We start from the raw sequence: 22,247 nt of genomic DNA on the forward strand, positions 1-22,247 counted from the left end.
CCAAAAAGTCACATCAAATCCAATTTTGCAAAATGCTTAACACAAGACAAGCTCCTAAAACTAGAGCTAACTTGTCAAGTAAAAAAAAAAACATAACTATATTCTCAGAAGCTACAATCTGATTTAGCAGCACCAACACAATGTGGGGCCCTGCAGAGTTGAAAAAAACTGTGCTGCTGCTGGGAAAGATGATTAATAAGGATTATGAAATCCGCATTTCTTCTGGAAGGGACAGAGTAGACTTGCACTGCCTCAAGTGCTACCTCAACCCAGGGCACATAAAAACAATGACACAACAGCACAGTGAAACAGTGTTTCCGGTGCCTGGGCTCCCATATTAAAACAAGGCAGGCACACATTTTTATTTTATTTAATACAGCCATCAATCTAGACATTCCAGCTCTTCCTGCTTATCAGCTTTTTCTTTGTCATTGGTGCAGCCTGTGTGAAGGCTGGCTTGGAAATGTCTTGAAATAGACAAATCCTACGGGCACCCAATGAAGCTGACAAGGCACCATTCAGAGGACTGACGAGGGTTTTCTGATCTTCACTTGCTTCTGCTACCCCTGCCTGGAAGGGAGGCAACCATTAGGCCTAGGCATTAGGCCATGGACCCCTCCTCTCCCCTCACCTCCATCCCTCCCCTAGAATGTATTTTCTCTTACAACAGTCTGTCATCCTGTGGCCATTTTTAGTTTTTCTCTACTCCATCTGTATAGCACGTGCGCTCAATAAATATTTTACAAACATACTACAAACCTAGTTGACAGATGGCCAATGGGAAAAACTGAAACCAAAATCTGAATCATTGTGGGTCCATGCGACAACTAGTACTGGAATCGTAGCTCTTAATACAAGTGGTGAAATGACTCTTGCAAAACACTTGAAACTATCCAGCAAATGTTAACAAGGATGAAGAAACTATTAAAATGACAGAATAAAAAGGACCGGCTGCCATAGAACCATCAAAAGAAGCTTTTCACTTCAGCAAGATCTATTCCCCCCCCGGCCCTGAGGTCTTAAGTCCTTGTTCCCATTCATATCTGATCTAACCTGTTATAGTATGCATAATATATAGTATGTAATTTGTTTTGTTACAAAAATAAGTGTATCATATATAAATGGGCCGGGTTACAGAATGCAGAAATCCAGTTTGATCCTGGTGTGATTTACTTGCGTTCCCAACACTAAGAAAGACAGACGAGGTATACTGTTGAAGCAGCATGCGTTATCAAATGTGAAAATCTCAAAAACAATCCTGCCAACTGCAGCCTGTTTGGAGACCAGCTCCTGACATCACTTGAGGAGCTCTGGACAGCTGGCTCTACAGGGGCAGGCACAACATCTCTTATCATTTGAAAACTGAGCTAGAAAATATGGGAAACGCAAACGCTGAAGGTTGCAAAACCAAGGAGTGGAAAGGGAGTGGCTAATAACGATTTCTAGGTTACAATGTTAGCTTCCTTAGGATGCCTTTATTACTGTTAGGAAACCAAGAGATTCATGTTAATATTGATTTTTTAGATTGGTGAAATTCTGCTCAGTAGGCCTTTAATGTGAAGAGCAGCCACGCATTTGACGACACGGGTCTCCCATTAAGGGCTGACTGACAGGCCCTTGGTTCTATGAGCTCGAGTGCCCTCTTAGCCCAAGTTTCACCGCTGTTGAAGGGCACTTTCATCCTCTGCCAAGTGTAGGCCTACCCACTCTCCCAACACCATAAGGCCTGTACTGTCTGTATTCTTGCCAAGGTGAACAGGTGACATGTAGAGACCTCTTTGTAAGGCTGTTGTTCTGAACCCAGTCTGTAAGAAAGCTAGAGCTTCAGAAGAATAAATGGGGAAAAACCTAGGGTAGACGATAGAATTTCTTGAGCTACATCCCCCAACACTGTATACTGAGCAGCTGGCACCACTATGAACAAGACTCTGCCCATGAACACCAGACCCATGGTGTCACACATTTAGACAGAGCCATGCATGGGTCATCCTAAGCAGAAAATCCCAGAAACATTAAACTCAAACAAACCTGTGGAATAACACTGTTTTCAAATGAAGGGATTCTGAACCTTAAATTGTGTGAATACAACGCTCGATTAACTAGCAGTTTATACTTCGTTATCACATACTCTCATCAGAGAGTAGAAGTCTTTTTGAGACTCACTATGTTACAGTATGAAGAGGAAACGCAACAACACAGCAGTCAAATCCACGCATTTCAAGGTTTAAAAATAAATAAAAAACAGGCCTACACCTTGAAGTATTTGGCTCAAGACCATTCAAATAATGGAAATTATATCTTGGCAATACAAGGCCAGCTGGAGTTTTAAAGTCTGCTGCAGAGCACCAAATATTCAGTCCGTCTGGCTGCAAAGGCCAAGGCATGTGTACAAAAGGAGCCCCCCCTAAAAAAAAAAAAAAAGGTTTTATCCCAATTAGCACATATCAAAGTTATGGGTTCCGGATGATGAGAAAATCGCTTGGGTTACTATTCTTTTGTTGCAGAATATTTAAAATGTGTCGATTTTTTCTTTTTATGCGTTCTGGATACACAGCATTCCAGTTAAGACTTGTGAAAGAAGAAAGAAAAAGTTTCTCTGCTTTGAAAGCCTACCTCCACAAACTCAAGCCAACATTTTTTGAAGACCGTGCATCTGCCTCTGATGTTCTGCCAGGGTAGGTAACTTGAAGAAGTACCTGTCAAATTCTGCAGGCTACAGACCATTAAGTTCACCTGTGTCCTGACTCTGTGCTATTACTCAAAAGCTTGTGCATAGGGAGCCAATATATCACTTTTCATCAGGGAGGTAACTTTACATTTTGGTTCCGGCTTCCATGACCCTGCACCCCCCCACCCCCGCCACAACCTCCTCACACACACGGTTTTCCAAAATCGCAGATTCGTGGCATCTCCTATTACTGATGTAAATGAGCATAGGGTCCCAAAATATGTTGGACAAAGTCACAAAAAGTAAGTAGGCTGTTAAATACTGAATTTAATATTTTACTGCTTGAGGTTGTCTTCCAATAATTAAGAGTCTGAGTATGATTTCCATATGACCCTGGCATGTACACGAATTTGATCAGAATCGTCCCTGGAAACCTGTAAGGCACTAGTTGGTTGTCGGGAGTAACCCAACTGGTTGTTACAGTAACTCTCACAAACTCATGTTCTCTGCCATCCCAGTGTTCACTGTGATTGACACAAACCTTGGCTTCTATACTTATTAAATAACACACACCACATACAAAACCCCACAAGACACAGTATCGGCACTGGAGTGAATTACTTCCAAGTATACCCAGTGTCAGGTACACCACAGTCAGAGTTAAGACATAAAATGCCATTCTGCAATAAAATGATGCAGCATGTCTTAAACCAATACACATCCAGGACAGCAGAGGGGAGAAAGATCCATAGGGCATGGTAGGTAGGTCTCATCAATTTGTGCAACCCATAAAACCTTCCCCACAGAGTGCAGGCCAGCCCACGCTCCAGACAACACTAATTTGAAATGGGGGCGGTGTTGTATAACCACTTGTGACAAAAAAATCTTGTGAGAAGCAACTAAAAGTTTTCTGATGCCTTCAAACTGGGGCTACCAGGCAAGGGTGAAATTTGGGGGTGATTTTTTCATTATTCTTCTTATTGCTGGGCACTCAAATCAAAACAATCAAAACAGCTGCTCTTAAAACACACATTAATACATATTTATTCTTCAGTCCTCCCCTCCTCCAATGTTTAACTCTAGTTTCTACTGGCAAACAAACCCTTTGATCTGACTTCAAGTGGCCGGGGAAATCTGGGAGGCGATCAAATGATTTAAGTAATCGAATTGTTTGCAAATGAGGTAAACGATAAGCAGGTGTTTTCAGAAACAATTAAAGGAGGAAGGCCAGAGGGAAAGGGGGAATAAAATGGCTTGTTTAGCAAAATCAATGTAAACATAGAAACACCATAAAAAACGTATAAAAAGGAAAAGTATTTCACAAACATCCCCTTTATACATAACAAAATTAGAAGGAGTTTGTGGAATTATTACAGACCAGCAACATTTCCACTTGGTGCATTTCAGAAGCAGAAATCAGGATTCATTTCAATAAACCGATAAAGGTGTTCACAATACCCTTGATCCCATACCAATTCTACACCCAGTTCTCAACACAAAGGCCCGACCTTCATCTGAGACAGATAAAAAGGTAATATATATCAGAGTCTATTAAGCATGTCACTGTTACATATGCCACAATAAGAAGTGACTAGTAATATGAAGCCAGAAGGAGTACAAATATGTAATCTTAAAACAGGGTAAAAAGTGCCGCCTTTAAAGTATGACAGTTCATGATCACCATGTATGATCCTGCAACAAATACACTGGCATCATATATGAAGAAAGGAGAGTCTATATATGTAAAAATACCAATATTAGGGCATTGTAAAGGGCGGGGTACTGTGCAGTAGAAATGTATGCCAAACCTGACGGGGCAGGCACCTTCTCTGGGGCACTGATCAAACGGTCTGCTGTACTTCCTCTGCTACCTTTGAAAATCTGCTGTTGATCCAGTAAAACAGAGCCAGGCGCACGGAAACATCAAGGCCCTCGTGAGGCTATTAAACGGTCTCTGGAAGGCTGCCCACATTCTCCACACTGCAGTACCATATGGCTTGCACTGTGTGCACAACACACAACCGAGAGTAACCCCCCCAACCCCCTTCCCCTCAGACACTTTGGACGCCTTCCCCCCCTCTCAATTTAAAACCATGACATGACGTTCTAAAGAGATACAGTGCTTATGGTGTAGTTTATTGTACCTGTCCTGTACTTAAAATGGTCTGAAAGCATTAGTGAAATTGCATTTGCTTTATCTAACAAGACAGCATTTTGGGTGTTGTTTTTTCCACGCATTTGCTTTTCCTTTTGCATATCATACACATTTTAACATGTGCTGTTTGCAATTCAGTTCAAATGTTGCGGGGAAATACTTTGTGAGAACATTAAGTCACCCAGTCGCTGTAAGGATCCCACAGCAGACTTCTGCCCCTAGAGGTGCCCGGACAGTTGTTTCCAATCCTTGTCGAACTACCCAGGGCACCAGGCTTTAGGCAGCATCATACAGGCCAAGGCCTAGGCCGGATGTGGCACTCGTGAAGTCACACTGTTCCTTTTTATTAGATTTTGCTGATGTCTTACTCTCATTAGGTAGGTGAAAGAGTGTTTATGATTGATCATGATGGTAGGATACGAGATGCATTTGATTGTGTAGCTGCAAGATAGGAATTTAGATGTGAGCCTGGTATAATGAAACAGCCTGAATTCATTTTGCTTTTCAACATCTGTTTTTCAGTACCGTTTTTTGTTTGACACAACCTGCAGGGTGCAGGGAATGGTGAGTCACCAGCAGTCCATTTACTGGGAAACAATCACTTGCATCTTTTCACAGGAGATGAAAACCTTCACACAAACTTGAAACCTCTAACCAACAATAGCAACCACAAGGGAAGGAAACTGTAAGCCCTGTATTATTGTTATTATTGATATTAAGTGTGTGTGTGTCGAATCCTCAATTCATTCAGATTCTCAGTGTTGTTCTTTAGCTGTAGCTTGTAAATGACTGGAGAACTAACAGAAATGGGGCACAGATAAGACTCTCACACATATACACTCGCACACCTTTGAAGGCCAGTGAGCAAGTTCACACTGTTTACAAGGCAACAGTCTTCAAACTGTAGAAACTAGAAGAATCAGATGAAGTTACAGTGAGGGAAAAAAGTATTTGATCCCCTGCTGATTTTGTACGTTTGCCCACTGACAAAGAAATGATCAGTCTATAATTTTAATGGTAGGTGTATTTTAACAGTGAGAGACAGAATAACAACAACAAAATCCAGAAAAATGCATTTCAAAAAAGTTATACATTGATTTACATGTTAATGAGGGAAATAAGTATTTGACCCCTTCGACTTAGTACTTGGTGGCAAAACCCTTGTTGGCAATCACAGAGGTCAGACGTTTCTTGTAGTTGGCCACCAGGTTTGCACACATCTCAGGAGGGATTTTGTCCCACTCCTCTTTGCAGATCCTCTCCCAGTCATTAAGGTTTCGAGCCTGACGTTTGGAAACTCGAACCTTCAGCTCCCTCCACAGATTTTCTTTGGGATTAAGGTCTGGAGGTCTGTCTAGGCCACTCCAGGACCTTAATGTGCTTCTTCTTGAGCCACTCCTTTGTTGCCTTGGTTGTGTGTTTTGGGTCATTGTCATGCTGGAATACCCATCCACGACCCATTTTCAATGACCTGGCTGAGGGAAGGAGGTTCTCACCCAAGATTTGAAGGTACATGGCCCCGTCCATCGTCCCTTTGATGCGGTGCAGTTGTCCTGTCCCCTTAGCAGAAAAACACCTCCAAAGCATAATGTTTCCACCTCCATGTTTGACAGTGGGGATGGTGTACGGAGAACAAAAAGCAGTTAAACTTCATAGTAAGAGGAGTTTAAGCTGTGGTACAATGACAGGGAAGGGAATTATTGCTACAGTAACTACAGTCACATCATTTTGGTCTCACAATGGCAGCAATGGGCATCTCTTAGTTGATCCTGAAGCAGCATCAGATAGCAATGCCAGCACATAAGTCCATCTTCCACAATAAATTAACATTACAGCATTTCAAAGCTGTGTTTTATGATTATTTGGTATATACCCAGGGCCAATCCTTGTACAAAAACTTGAATTTGTCTAATTAGATTATGTGGTATGCTTTGTGTCTTAAGCAGAAACACATATTTAAGCAAAGGGGATCGAAGGATTAAGCATTGTAAATGGCAATGGCAGTTAAATCCTCCACTATACACAGCAATTCGGTTTTACCATTATTATAACTATTATTCTATTCACTCAGCTGTACAGGCCTCACTGCTTAAAAAAAAAAAAAACTACTATACAGAAATACAATTCTTCAGTTGTACACTGGTTTATAACTCTATAACTCTCTAAATTAAGTGTTTCTTATAAGTTATTATTGTATGCCATACAACTCATATCACTGCTTGATAATTTACATTGTTTTGCATCAGTTGGAGATTTTCTGTTGACACCAGGGAAGATCTGTTGTACTCGAAACCAAAGACTCAAGAAAAGTCGGCACATTAGATGAAGCAAACAAGGATGTCTTAGGGATTGTCACCAATTAAAATCAAGGAAAAAAATAAACATACTGCCAATTGAAGGCCGTCATGTTTAACAGATAAACTAACCAAAACACCTACAACACAACACTTGACTCTTTAGGAGAGTTTTTTTTCAATATGGTAATTTCTGGGGTTCTACATCTAATAAACCAAGGCATTAGTGGGAAATGCTGATCGTCTCTGCAGCTTTTGACATTTAAATCGTTTTGGCTGCTCTGGCAATAGTGCCATTGTCCACAATACTCCAAAATAACATACTGTAGGAGGAAAAAAGGACATGCATTCAGTATCCCGTCTGAGCCCTGTAACTGTAAACCCCCACAATCTGAAAAAATAAAGCACACCACATGATCAAGAAACCTTTCGATAGACAATGTTATTGATCCAGGTTTACATCACTGTTCCAGTCCAGACTACTGCTTCCCTGTACAAATTAGGGTTGAACTGAGGAATGACAAACTCCACTGTTCCCTTTTAACACACACACAGATAAACCAGCTAACTATAATCATGGTGGGAAAGACATTTCAGAGTATTCCTGTAGTGACAAATTGCACATATGACAATAATTACAATAACCATCAGGATGTCCATGCATGATATAAAATATCAATAACATAACTGCTCAAGATGTGTCTGGATTGCAATGGGAGACATGAAGATGCTTCCAGCATACATCAGCTTCTTACCAGTATGGAGCAATCACGTGTACAATATGGTAGAAACATACAGTCCTTAGATTCTGCATATGCCAAAATCCGAATAAATTCCTATATTTAAAAAGAGATACTTTAAGAATGTGTGCATTGCCATCAAGATTGATTCATACAACAGATTTTCAACATTGTGGGATCAGGGGTTTCAAGCTAGGGTTCCAATACAGTAACAAGAATTCTGTTTGTATGCATGTCATGACAGCGAATCAATGTAATTCACTCGGTTGACCTTTACATTCAAACCAACTTACATGGGGAACTATTTATAGAGGTTTTTTTGGTGTGTTTTTTTGTAGTTTTTGTTCTGGAACAATCTGGGTTAAGTACTTTGCTCAAGGATATAAAAACAGCATCCTCTCCTAAGGATCTGAACCCACAATCCTCAGGCTACAAGTCCAGATCTCCAAACTGCCTGAAAACTAAACTATAACTAAACTGTATGATACACTACTAAGAGCTCAATTAGAACGCCATGGGCAACAAACTATAACAAGCACACTGTTGCCTTAGTTAAGAGTTCAAAGAACGGTGACTGGAGTAATCCCCTGGGGGGTTAAAAGGATTGCCTTATATTGACAGGTTTGAGGAAGTGAATCTCTTTAAGGGATTTGATTTGGGTATTTAAAAGCCTGAATGGGATAGACCAAGCAAACCCCAAAGACTTATTTTACACTCACTGATGAAACAAGCCCCAGAGATCATCACAGATTCAAAAAGGTAGAAAGATACCCTTGTAAGACCGGAACTGAGGCCTGGAAGGTGCAACCCAGCAATGTAGTTGAAGGTCAAGATTCCAGGGTTCTACTAAAATCTAAACAAGAAAAATTGGTTAATTTAACCCCCTTCCCTTCCCCTTCCCCTTCCCCATCACCCCCACTCTCTCATCTGCTCCGAAGTTCATATTTAAGAAAGGCTCCGAGTTTGTCAGCAACCCCCAGTCCCCCCTGAGAATTAATCAGAGAAGGATATAAAAAAAAAAAAAAAAAATTGCTTGCCAATCACATCACACACATCAACAACAACAGCAGCAGCAGCCGCCAAAGCAATATCAATCTGTTCACTTCCCTCTCTGTGAATGGGGATTTGGGTCGTGTCCAGCTCTTGTCATTGTGGTTAAGGACTGGCAGTAATTTCCACTCCAGAATCAGTAGCTCGAAAAGAGGGCAGCATGGGTTTTAAAGTGACAAAACTCCCCCCCCCCCCAAAAAACAGACACTAAAATCAAAACACCAGCCTTGTACAATATAGGGATGGATCATATATGCTTTTCTAAGTAGATTGGTACTATATCCAATGTATCCAAAATGTAATTATGGAGAATGCCAATTATCTGCATCGCAAAACAATATGCCAACAAGGCACAGCTTCCGAGCTATAAGAATTTTTCATGCTCTTCAATACTGGCGGAAACGCTTGAAGGAATCAAGAGATGAGATTTAATTGTGACTTCTTAAATTAACCAGTTGTTATCCATTACAGATTTAATAGGAAGTGAGAAGGAGGGGATCCCCTTTGAAATACAGCATCTGGAGTCCCCAGTCTGCTAACACATTCAGAGAAGCTCAGCACCCAGATACATTGTGCTAACTTGCTTCGGAGGAGCTAGGAGGAAATGTGGGTTCATTTTCAACCGTCTTCCCTGGGGCCCAAAAGTGAAAAAAAAATCTGCAACAAATTATGCAAAAGGACACGATTTCTGCCACAAGGGAATACACTCTTGAAAGTGAAGGAGACTAGAGTCCTCTTAACTGGTTCATGTACATATTTAGCCCCGTTACACTGTCAGCTCTGACAAATTCGACGCAATTAGGAAGTGAATGATATAACCTGAGCATTAGCCATCTTCACATAAAAACATGATCTAAAAATCAGCCCGAATACCCTTGCTCAGGTACCTACAATTTGTGTCAATCAAAAAAAAGAAAAGCAGTCTAAAAGGTTACACAACACTTGTTTCATTGGACTTGGCACAGTTCCGTCAAAAGTCCTTGAAAAAATGAAGCCAGCAGAGTTCTGAGCAGTGTGCATTTTGACAGTCAATGGTCTGACAATGCTTCCACTCCCACGTAAAATGTTTAATCTTAAAAACCAGTAGGGAGGCACTGGGAATAAGTGTGTTGAATCTGGTCTTCAAATTCCTAAATCTCGGCTAACTGCATCACAAGAACAGGAAAAAAAGTATACATGTGTTAAAAAGATTAATTATGGCCAGGTTGCTTGGTTTTGGACTGTGGCCTGTTTAAACACTCTTAATTCAGCAATACCGCGCATTCGAAAGGGCAAGGCAGGAGTGGTCAACCACAAATACCTGGAGCTGTGCTTTTCCACTGCCTGGCCACTCAGGAAAGAGTCCTTCCACTGGTTAAAATAGGAAGAAAAAATAGTCGGAGGACTGCCAGAGTCCTTTCCTTCAAACACACTGTGTACAATACCGATGTTTAAACAATCTGGCCTGCGCACAGTTTGAGCAAGGTAAATGCAGGACTCTGAGACTCACTATCAAGATATTTTAGGATTTTCAGTTGGAATGGAGGTAGCTACACAAGGGAACAAAATGTATCAATAGTAAAATAGAGGAAATAAACTCAAATATTATTTAGCCATTTCCTTCAGTAGAAATCAGGTTTCAATGCCGATTATTTCCCAAACAAACCCTCTCATGGTATGTTACAATCTTGTGTTGGTCTCTCTTATCACACTCCAGACCCTGATTGCAGTGTTTGGATTGGTGCACAGGCAACAGCTCAGATTCTTTACTCGTGATTTGTTTCCCTTTTTTGGTTGAATTGGCAGTGAAGTTTGGTAGAGCTTAGAATCTTCCTTGCACACTGAGTACATTTATCTCCCATCAGGACTAGTGGGTGTTTTAAGGGAACATTACTGAAAGACACAAAGAACAAAGACAGTTTGCTCAGGATCCCACGTTAAGCAAGGCCTTCACAATGACATGATGAAACGATTACAACTGTTGTCTCTGGTATACAAAAAACTGTGGGAAAAGCCTTTTGGGAGCAAAGCCATTGGCAAAGTGAAGTCAACTGTATTGACATGATTCACTTGGACTGTTTCTTGGTCCTCAATCACAAATTATAACTTCCAACCAAATAGGGTTCAAAAGCGGAGTAGACCCTGTAACTACGAAGCTGATGCTCAACCCAAAGGAGCTGGGGAATCCAAGAAAATAATAACAGAAATAATAATAGTATTCATAATATAATCAGATCAATCAGAAGCCAGTCAAGGATTATTTCTTGGGTTCTTGTAATAGGAGTGTTACTCCTGGAAATAGATAAAAAAAAACAGCTATATACACATAAGAATCAACACAGACAGACAGATACGTATGTGAAACAAAAAGTGTGTAACAAGGGTTTACAAAATAGATAGAGAGCACATTGTAGACGGAGTAGGAAATTTACTCAGAACAGCTGGACTCAACTGGTATCAACTACATAGCTAGAGTCAAATACAATTAAAACGACAATTGCTTCTGTACTCTTTACTTACGACAATGCTGTCCAATCACATTAACAGAAAAGGGAATATACAAAGCACTATAAATCAGGTATAATATATATGTGTTTCCTGCAGAGGGATTTTAAAATCTTGAATGCACCTTTATGGTGTAACTGGACTGTATTTGAACACCATTTGATCAATTATATATGAATTACAAAGTACACATTTGTAACTGACCCCATGTCCATTCAACTGGCCCCCGATGGTGCACCACAACTAACCTTTCGGCTCCTAGGAGAGCTGACCTACAAAACACAAGAGCATTGCAAACCACATCGCCTACAAACACAGCCACCAGCTTCCTACAGGGATGTGTCCCAACGCAGGCTGGAAGTCCACATTAGATCCTAGTGTTTCCAATTTCACTAATGCACACATAACAGACAAATAAATCAGAGTTTAGGGTTTTCATTTACATAACAGCTCCTTTTTTCCCCCCACTCCACTTTTGTATCCCAGAAGTCCTCAACTTCAGTCCTCTGGGGGCCCACAGGATCTTCCAGTTCCCAGCCAGCCCAAGATCAGAAACCCAATTCCAGTTCTACTAATTGAACACTTTTTACAGCTCTTAAGGGATTACAGCATTTATCTCTTGCTTCATATACAACGCTTAAGAATGAATGCCAACTCCACAATTGGGCAGGAATGCCTCAACTAACAAAATCAAGTTCAGCTAAGTTCACTTTTAAAATCGACACAAAAACGACCGAGCTGGAAGACGGGCTGGAAGCTATCAGGAACACCAGCTTGCTGTCTTAAAGAATGGAAATGAAGAGAGGAAAAGCACAAAAACTACAGATTGACAGGAGAGGAGTTTAATGCACCTCCGTTACATGACACAAATTATTAACATAAATCTATAAATCTACCAGTGGGGATTTGTCCAAACGACAGCTTTAGGTCCTGTCAGTTGACCAACATTTTTCAAGATATAAAAAATATATGATAATAGTTCAGGACATTTCAAACCAAGCAGGGGCTAACAGTTGCTTTAGATACAACCTGCATTCATAAAGTAATTATAAAAAACACTTTGTGACCGTCAATGCATCTTAACTTTCTGATCAATTTACACAAACCTTGTGGTCTACATCCACCCTCGAGAAGTAACCCTTCACTCGAAAAGGTCTTATATTGAAGACCTTGATTTTGCGATTTGGTTCAACGCTACACATTAACTATCCAAAAACAAACATTCACCTCTGTGGTTTAATAGAGTTAATCTGCAGTCTGATCACAAACACCACAGCAGGAACAGGTGCAACTGCACTAACAGCGCATACAATTGAAGTGGCTGAGGTTTCAAAGAAATCCACCAAACCAATAAGATGCATGATAGATGCAGCCGATTAACTCTCCCCTATACTCATCGTCTCACCGATCATGACATTTCCAAGCCACACAGCCCTGAGGGGAAGCACTACTGGTTACCTCATTCATTCCTCACTGAAGATAAACCTGGCGCAGACACACACCAACACTGCCAGTTGCCTCGAGGCCTGTCTGTTTCACACCACTCTCAGGCTGGGAAATGCGCTTTCCTTTCCTGACACGTTTAAGTATCAAGCTAAACAAACTATACCATTCCTGCATTACACATCTTTGAGTTGACTAATGGGAAGGCCCTCTAATTTTTTTCCCCTGTTAAGTTTAAGTTAAACACACATTTAATGTAATCTCTGACCTTGGAAAAAGGAGTCATTAGTCTTCATCTCTAGAATGCCCATACAACTCCTGTGCTGGCTCAGCTTCACTGGCTTCCAACTGATTTTACGTTTTAGTTTACAAAGCACTTTTTTGGCCGAGTTTCAGAATTCCCAAAGGAGCTCTTGTCCATTTATTAACCTCTCTGTTATTGAAAGTTGACCAATTCTTGCTATTTTGTATCCAAGAATTAAATGGAAAAGGAAGGGAGAGACTGAGTTAAGACCAAGACATTATTAAGATAAACAGCTATTTTGAAATTTGGTTATTAGTATCCTTGTTCATTAAGATTTAAGAAGCATTCCGTTTATAGAAATAATTGACTTTCACAATCAGCTTCTTTACACTGTTGTTTACCCTGTACATGCAATGTGGTTATCCGTTCAAAAGACGAAACTACCCCCTTTTTGGGTGGGGGGGGGTGCGCACAGGTCAAAAGGATGTAAAGTCGATAAACGAAAGAGGTAGATACAAAAATTTAATCTAAACCTCACATAACGATAGCCTAATAAAGCAGATTGTAATATCAAATTTAAACTTCAAGAAACCTATGAGGCTTTTCTACAGTTGGGTTGACTGAAAATCCCCACGTTCAGAGACTAAACCTCCAACTTTTTCCACTTTCTTTAACTAGAAATGTATTTATTTATTTCTCATCAGTTGCTTCCAATTCCCAAGAAAAGCCTCTGCAACAACTGTTTAAAGTGTCATTATCTTTCTGGGGCCTCTCCAGAAGAGGTGAACTTCTACAGATTCCCATAAACCCCTCCTACAATAGTACTTCCTGTTCTTAAATCAGCAAGCTAGTGTAGGTGCATCAACATTGATCTTTTTTTTTTTCCTCTCCCAAATCCCACCCAAACGAAAAGGAAAAAAATAAAAATAAAATTCCAGGAAAGAGTGAATACAGTGGAGCAGCTGGCAAGTTGTAAGTCTCTCACAGTTCCTCCCACGCACAAAGGAAATCTCATCTCCTACATCAGGTCAATTCACCCTTCACACTCGACAATACATGTTGGCCCGTCTGTCCGCTTGGAACCCACGATCGGGTTTAAACCCTTTCATTTCCCAATGAGCTTACTGATCTTGCATGTCAAGGGAAGACTACACTGCCTTCAACCTGACATTCTCAGAGAGGGATGCCAACCGAGTCAACTTCAATCCAAACCCGTTTTCCTTGGCCCTTCTTTCTTATATTAGCCACACACACACACACACACACACACACACACACACACACCCCTCCACTCCCTGGCTTCCTCACGCTACACAGAGTCTTTAAGTTAATTAAACCTCACAGAAGACAACAACACTGATCCACACTGACACAAATTCATTCTGGGTGGACATCACTACTGACTGAACAGCCCACAGCCATAACGCGAGTCTTACAAAAACAAGACTTCTCATGAGAGCACTACTACAGCACATTTTCTGCTTTTTTTTTTCCTTTGAGAAAAAGAGGAACTGCTTACACTGGGAAAATTAAAACACACACACACACACACACACACAATACTGATTTGTACAGAAGCTCTGTTTGGCTCCTTGCTTAGTGCTGTATATAAATTTAAATAATATCTGAACAAAACAAAAACATAAATCTTCAAAACATGCTAAGCCATCATTTAGTGCCTGGTGGAAGTCTTACCATATCCTCTCATTTCTTCTAAAGCGATTCCCAAGTCTTAGTGGATGAGAAAACCTGCCAGGGACTGCGCAGTCATTCATTAGAATGCCGAAATGAAACACACTCTCCAAAATAAACATTTCAATTAATAATGAAACATACTGCACACAGCCCAGGAGAACAGAGAGCATTTGTTAACTTTGTGTAACGCAAATATGCCACTGATCCTCTTCCCATGAAGTCTTATGTGTTGTAGGACAGACAACTTGGGATTTCCTGCCAGTCTTATTTCTTTATCAACCTGAAAAAGAAGGAACACCCCCTTCTCCTCCATCCCATTGCATTCTGAAACAAAGTCAAACAATATGACATTCATTTTAGAGAAGGTCTCAACTCACCCATGTCTCCGTGGAAACTGTTGTCATGCGAAGCCCTGCTGGAAGGTGTTGAATCGCCATCGTTGGGCCAAATCTGGCCCGTTTTGCGCACGCCAACGATGGTCGCCTCCGACACCACCACCTGCTGCTGTTTGTGGCGCTTCTGGGACTGAGGGGTGGGGGGGCTGCTGCTGTCAAAGGACTGCTGTGAGTTCTGGGAGGGCGAGCGGCTCTTCTCCCGGAACAGGCGATAGGTGGTGGGACTGGGGGAGACGTGGCTGGACTGGCCGGAGGAGAAGTCTTCCTCGCTGGAGGTCAGGTTCTCATTGGAGCTGCAGTCAGGGGTGTAGCCGCCCCCGACGTCCTCGAAGCTCCCCGGCGAGTAGGAGCGGCGTGGCCAGGTGAGGTGTTTGTCCTGCTCTCCCCCGTCTTCCCTCATGTGCACCCCCTTGACCTCGCCTTCACCCATCATCCCTCCGACGTAGACGCTGGTGTAGGGCTGGAAGTCCGAGGGCTGCCAGTGCTGCGGCCTGTCCTGCTTTCCCCCGTTGGCCCGGATGAGGTTGTCCTTGAGGAAGCGGGGGTTGAGCTCGGCGTCTTCATACTCCGCATCGTAGCCACTCTCGGTGGAGCGCCCCCTGTAGACAGGCTTCCGGTACTCGCCCAGTCCCGAGGCCAGGTTCCCAGGCAGTGAGTGCAGTGACCTCTTGCGCTCCATCTGCATGGCCTGGCTGCCCAGGTTGCTGATCTTGTCGGACACCTCACGGTCATTGACCTTCACCAAGCCCTTCTCGTGGTGGTACTCCATGTTGACGTAGAAGGGTTTCTCCCCCGCTGTCCCTCCTTTGCCCTCCCCAGCCGAGTGTGAGTTAGCCCTCTTAATCCGCTCAAAGTTGGAGCGCAGCGCTGCTACACTCATGCCCACCTTCTCCTTGGGGGAGGAGGAGGAGGAGTCTGAGGGGGCATCCTTCTCCCCAACTAACGCTGCCCCCGCCACCCGCCGCGAAGAGACCACCCCCCTCTGCTTGGAAGGCGACAGCCCATCCACTTCACCCTCCTCAGGGTGCCTCTTGAATTTGTCATCTCCATAAAATTTACATCTGTCCCCCTCCCCCTGCTCGCCCGGGTAGTGCACATCCAGAGCCACTGGCAGCTCCGAGCCCTCACTCTGAGAGGACGATTTACGAACCGGGGGAGGCCTGGGTCTCAATTTCTCCTCCCCGGCTGGGTGGTACTTATTCCTGTCCCCCTCCCCTTGCTCATGCTGCTGCTGCAGGGGCTCTGTGGCGGCGGGCGTATCCGCCACCACCCCCCCCTCATTCAACTGGGACACCCTCCTGAAGCCCCAGCGTTGGCGGTCGTAGCTCTTCTTCTCCTTGGCCAAGAGCGTCTGCAGGTAAATCATGCGAAACCGCTCTTTATTGACCTCCATCTCCAGCCTCCGGATGGAAGCCTTGCATTTCTCCAGCTCCTGCTCAATGTCCCCCACTGATCTCAACTCCATCTTGGGAGGGTCCGATTCAGGGAACTGGGCTTTCCAAGCTTCCACAAAACCCACAGGTTCAACCATGGTGATGATTCCAGTTATTACTATTATTACTACAGTTTATTTATTTTATTTATTTATTTATTTACTACTACTACTACTACTACTACTACTACTACAAGCCTTTAACCCAGAAAATAAATTACACTAATAAGTGAAAGTGCCAAATTAATTAAATATTACCAAAACAAATACCTCTTTTTGTATGATTTGGGATTTTGTTTGCTTTTCCCAGATTGTCCCTTGATTTCTGAGTGCGTCTTTATGTCTGCCAGCCGTTCATTTGTGTGGTCGGTGTCGGACACTAGTTATTCAGCGTCCATGGCAGAAGCCAACACTGGACCCAGAGCGCATTTCTCCGTCCTGGTGCTGTTGTCAGTACGACTGCACACAAAAACACATCTGTCTCGCAGTTGGAAGGAGAACAAGCACAACTCCTCTCCCACAAAAAGTGCTTCTGTCTCTTCGTCGTTGCGTTTTCACCGGACGACTCTTTTCGCAGTTGCATCCACGACCATTGCATCTTCATTCAAAGGGATACGTCGCTTTTTTGATGATCATCTCCAGTTGTTCCAGCGTCTATTGTACCAATTCCCAAGCGGGTGAAATACAAAGAAAAACACCGTTTGTTTGGAGGCGATACCCGGTTTCTTTCCCGTTCCGGCAGGGGGTCGCGGGTGGATTCTGGCTGCTTTCTCCCCCGTTAGCCCATGGTTTTGCTACCCGTGTTAGCACGCATTTTTATCCAGATTTACTGCTCCTCTGCGCCGTTGTTCCTCCTCTGTTCTCCCCATTGCACTCGGGCACTGGGAGCTGCTGCAGGAAGGGGAGGGTCTAGCCTGCCCGTGATTGACAGCGGCTCCACTGGCTTGTCCGTTTAAAGACACAGCGCCGGCGCAGTAGCCCCTGCCCAGCCGATTCGGACGCAAATATTTGCGTTCAATCCAGTGGACCAAGACATCTGCACTATTAGCGAGTGGGGGGTCCGTTATTAACACTCTGCCGATACTGAACATCTCTCCCCAACAAAAAGCAAAGGTGAATCATAATATAGGCTATCCATTGTCCTGTTGTAAGAAAAGTAATTATTTTATAAATAAAACGATGAAACAATGTTCACAGTGACAACACGTTTCCATTTGCTATGACCAGCATAACCGTTAGAACAACTGGCATCGACTTTAAAGTAGGCCATATCGTAAGGATATTTTCACAAACTATATATATATATATATATATATATACTGTATATAGATATATATGGGAAAGCAACTGGTGTTACTTCTAAGTGCATTTTTAAAAAGATCCATATCTAATCAAGAAAAACAATAACTGCATTTTAAAACGTAGGGGATTGAATCTGTCTTTCATACATTGCATTATTATTATTATTATTATTATTATTATTATTATTATTATTATTATTATTATTATTTCTTAATTTAATTAAAGCGTACATTTAGGTTTAAGGATTAAATATATTTAGTTTACAATTGTTTGGTACTTTTCACAAAACAATTACTCAGCATCTTCTCCGCCACACGTAGCCTGGTACCGACCCATGGCTGACTGACTGCTCAAACCTTGACACACACTTGATTGACAGCTAGTAATCAGGACAGGTATAAAATTGCATGCCCACGTTTCAAACAGCCAGGGCGCCCTCTAGTGTCTAAAGACAGAAAGTAATAGTTTCACCAAATACAGCAAGTGTACAAGTCAAATACTAACACAGCGATGGACGCCTAAATTATATATAGCACATAATGCGAGACCCATTAAAGAATGATACAGGTTAATATCACTGCTCCGTTATTTATAATTTCTGTTTTATGAACCATATTCAACGTAATTTTAGATTTGATCAGACATAAAACATGCAGTGCTTTCAGTAGAAAGTATGCAGGTAATGTAAACTTCGTTAATGTATATGTGATTTAATTGTCAAGACTAATAGATAATAGTAGTCCGACTTGTGTTGGTGGTAACTGGTTCATATATTATGTATTTATTGCATGTTTGATTTGTAGCCTGTTGGACAGAATAGTAAAATGATGAGGTAGTGTTAATCTATAGCGCCGTCTAGCGAAGAAAAGTGAAAATTCATGATAAATGTCGTGAACCGGGATTTTGAGTCGCATTTACTTCAGTTACATATTTAGGTTGTTTGAACTTCACGCACTCCTAAATTTGATTTTTTACCATACTTATTATATAACTATATTTTGATTCAGGACCAATTTCAGGCAGGAAGATACAATAAGCACTACAGTTGTAAAGCAAAGTTGCGTTTGGTAAGAACAACTCGAGTCAGTTTGCAATGAAAGCATTTTATTTCTAAAATAAAACAGAACAGATCAGAAAAAAAATCACCTAAGAGTACATACAGGATGTGTAAAAAAACAAAGCTCTGAAAACAGCAGCACACACAATGATCAAAAAAAAGTTGTTAACATGCACAGGAGCCGCTTCACATGCGAGTCAATCGAGGCTCTAAGCTGTCAGGCTGAGCGGAGTATGCTGCAGCAGCCCGGCTCTCAGGCGCACTCTGGCCAGCGCCTCATGGCTCACCTCGCAGGAGACGGCGCCGTGTTTGCGCCACTCGGCGGCTGCCAGCGTCAGGAGGCTGCTGGTGCAGAAGCTGTTGTCGCTCCTCTGCGCGGCCGGAGCGGTCAGGACGCCGGTGCTGATGAGGCGCCCGTCGGCTTTCCAGGTCACCGTGACCGCCTTGGGGAAGAAGTTCTCTACCAGACACACCAGGGTCGCCTTATCCTGGGACTCCAGCTCTCTGGGCGACGGCATGAGCAGAGTCAGGGAGGGCGGAGAGCTGGCCCCTGAAACAACAGGACACAGACTCTTAGGGAAAACTGGCCATCGAGTGGCCATGTGTCTACCAATTGGGAAAAAAACAACTAGACAATCAATCAATCAGTAAATTAAGTGTGAACTGTAAATATGGGCAAAACACGTAGGTCTATTTTTAAATATTAATATAGTATAATTATAATAATAATTGATTGAAACGGTCGAATTCGACGCATACAAACAGATTATGTAATTAGTTTACTTACTTCACTTTTAATGTTATTGGCCTAAGAGAGACCTCTCTAACTCTAGACATATGTGTTCATTTAGACAAGAACATGGTACGGTGCACCTCTAAACACGTATGCGTTGGCAATTGTTTTGTAATTAAATGTCTATATGTATATGCGCAAAACATTAACCCTGAACGATGTTGTGTCACAGTAGATCCCGACTAATACTGTTACTCTTGATAAATCTAAAGTGAGCTCAAATCAAATCCTATTTCTCAATCAAAATATCATATACGTTGATAGCTTGAAAAAAACAACAACTGTGAATCTGTAAAATCAACAGTGCCAGTGAAACCAAAAACAAATCAGAGATTAAGACAATAAATTAGACAATACAATACACCGCCTTTTAAGACACTACGACTATATATAATCATAAGATAACTCGCATCCTTAACCTTTGTAATTCTTGAAATAGACATGTACCCGATTTTCCATTATATGAATTCTTCACGATCATATTCAATATTGCACATATATTCTTACCATCATGTTTGAGTGGGAAAACAACTTATATTGTACATAACATGAAACATTAGACAGCACACATGCATATTTAGTTACAGATAACGTGCCGACGATGGCATTGGAATCAACCCCCCAACAAATCAAACTGCTTTATAACCGCATTCAAAACAACTCCAACTCCAACCCACATTTTTTCAGTTTGATTATTTGATTTTTTTCACAAACGTTTCCCCATTAATTGGTTTCTGAAGTGTCCCCAGTGAGGTTTTAGATCGACTTTTCTTATTCGGCACGCTTTTGAAAACCACACGGTAACGACCTTGTGCTGGGACGACCTGCAAAGCAAACATAACCATTACGCAAAAACAACAAAATTACAGACTTGTCCATCGAAACATCCGCACACAACACAATACTTACCGTAAATTAAATCGGAACATAATGGGGTTTTAAGTTACACAGAGCAACACAGCCGAGGTGAAAGAGGTACTTACTTTACACGACCAGTGTCGTCCCTGAGCCGAAGATGTAACACAGTGATTGAGCCCCTGTCAAAAACCCAGCGCACAGTGGAGAGCTGGGCACACCAGCCCTACCGGCTACCAGAGGAGATGCTCTGGACTTGCCTAGTGCACAGCTCTCCCACTTGCTTTTTAAACGGACTTACAGAGTATCTCTCTCTTGATTTACAACGTTGTAACAAGGCTGAATGTTTGAAAAGCAGCTTCCAGACAATTTACTGGACCGACTTCCATGCAAAAGCCAAGACACAATAGCATGTCGCGCTTGTGTTGCTGAATATTATCGACAAGTAAGTAGGCGAATTTATTCATTTTTCCTACCTTTCTCACATGAATTGACATTGGTTTTAAAATGGTAATATAATTAGAAAAAAAATATATAGAGCATGCAAAATGAAAAATAAATTAAGCTCTCATCAATTACTATCATTAGTAGTAGTAGTAGTAGTATTGATTATACCACTATATTTTGTAATGCTATGTTGAATTTTGTATTGATTTGTATCACTGCACTTTTTGTAATGCTTGTATAAACTGTAAGTCGCCCTTGATAAGGGCTTCTGCCAAAAATCATATATATATATATATATATATATATATATATAAACGTTTTTGTTATGTTATTTGTTCGACACACATTTAACAAGAAAGCATACAGAGTTACACATGGCTAAGGCCAACGATTGTCGATTGAATAGCATACAATTTGAATTTCAGAGGGGAGAAATATAGCCCGCATGATGTTCAGTGAGGTACAGGACGCTTTAAGAGGGTTCACATAAAACTAAAAATGAAACCAATGTAATTGTGATCAGTCATTACACACGGTTTGTAGAAACAACAGCAGCATGGTCGCAGGAGTAACATGAAACTATTAGTAACCAGTAACATTTCACATTTTATCTGTTAATGAAGTAGCCATTATATATTTAAATAGCTTGAGGATCAAGCTTTGATTAAAATGTTATGTACTTTTAATAAAGGCTGTACGGTAGTGGGGGGAACCAGGTGCTGCAGATTGGGAAAACCTCAACAGCTGTGTTTAGTTTGGTTAATTCCTTAACTAACTGTTTAGACGTTTCATATTAAACTGGACTTATCAGGTACATTTCAGAGAAGAGTGGCGATCTGAGGAAATGAAGGTTGCTACAGAAATATGGTCATTCTATATATTGCAGTTCAATAGAAGTTGCTTATGTTTTTTTAAAGGTCTGCAGCAGGATTTTCAATAATAGACGCTCTTTGGTCCTTTTCCCAATTGTAACTCAAAAACAGCTCTACAGGAGTACAGGAGATGAAGAGGTGGTGAAGAGAATATAGAACAATATGAAGCAGGAGAAAGTTTGGAGGGGACACCTGTAAAAGCATGTAATTCCCAAGTTTTCCTTAGAGGATATCATCATGTCCCCATCCTGAGTTGAGGTCCATCCAGAGGTCACCCTCTCTCCAGTTTTGCTCCATTATCCTCTGGCTTGTTGTTTCCTT

General features: G+C 41.7%; 1 protein-coding gene and 1 gene segment (V, D, J or C); both read right to left on the reverse strand.

Moving 5' to 3' along the window:
- bcr (BCR activator of RhoGEF and GTPase) overlaps nt 1–17,482 on the reverse strand; it is a 118,737-nt gene extending 101,255 nt beyond the window's left edge. The window contains exon 1 of the mRNA XM_066690351.1: nt 15,151–17,482. Within this exon, the coding sequence (XP_066546448.1) occupies nt 15,151–16,699 (1,549 nt within the window). The 5' untranslated portion in view covers nt 16,700–17,482. The remainder of the gene's footprint in view (nt 1–15,150) is intronic.
- A 1,507-nt stretch (nt 17,483–18,989) lies between these two features.
- LOC136712862 (immunoglobulin lambda constant 6-like) lies at nt 18,990–21,058 on the reverse strand. The segment is given in 2 exon segments: nt 18,990–19,509; nt 20,736–21,058. A coding segment is annotated over 1 exon segment (309 nt).
- Between the last annotated feature and the right edge of the window lie 1,189 nt (nt 21,059–22,247).

Source organism: Amia ocellicauda, chromosome 17 (genome assembly GCF_036373705.1).
Source record: "Amia ocellicauda isolate fAmiCal2 chromosome 17, fAmiCal2.hap1, whole genome shotgun sequence".
Taxonomy (NCBI): Eukaryota; Metazoa; Chordata; class Actinopteri; order Amiiformes; family Amiidae; genus Amia; species Amia ocellicauda.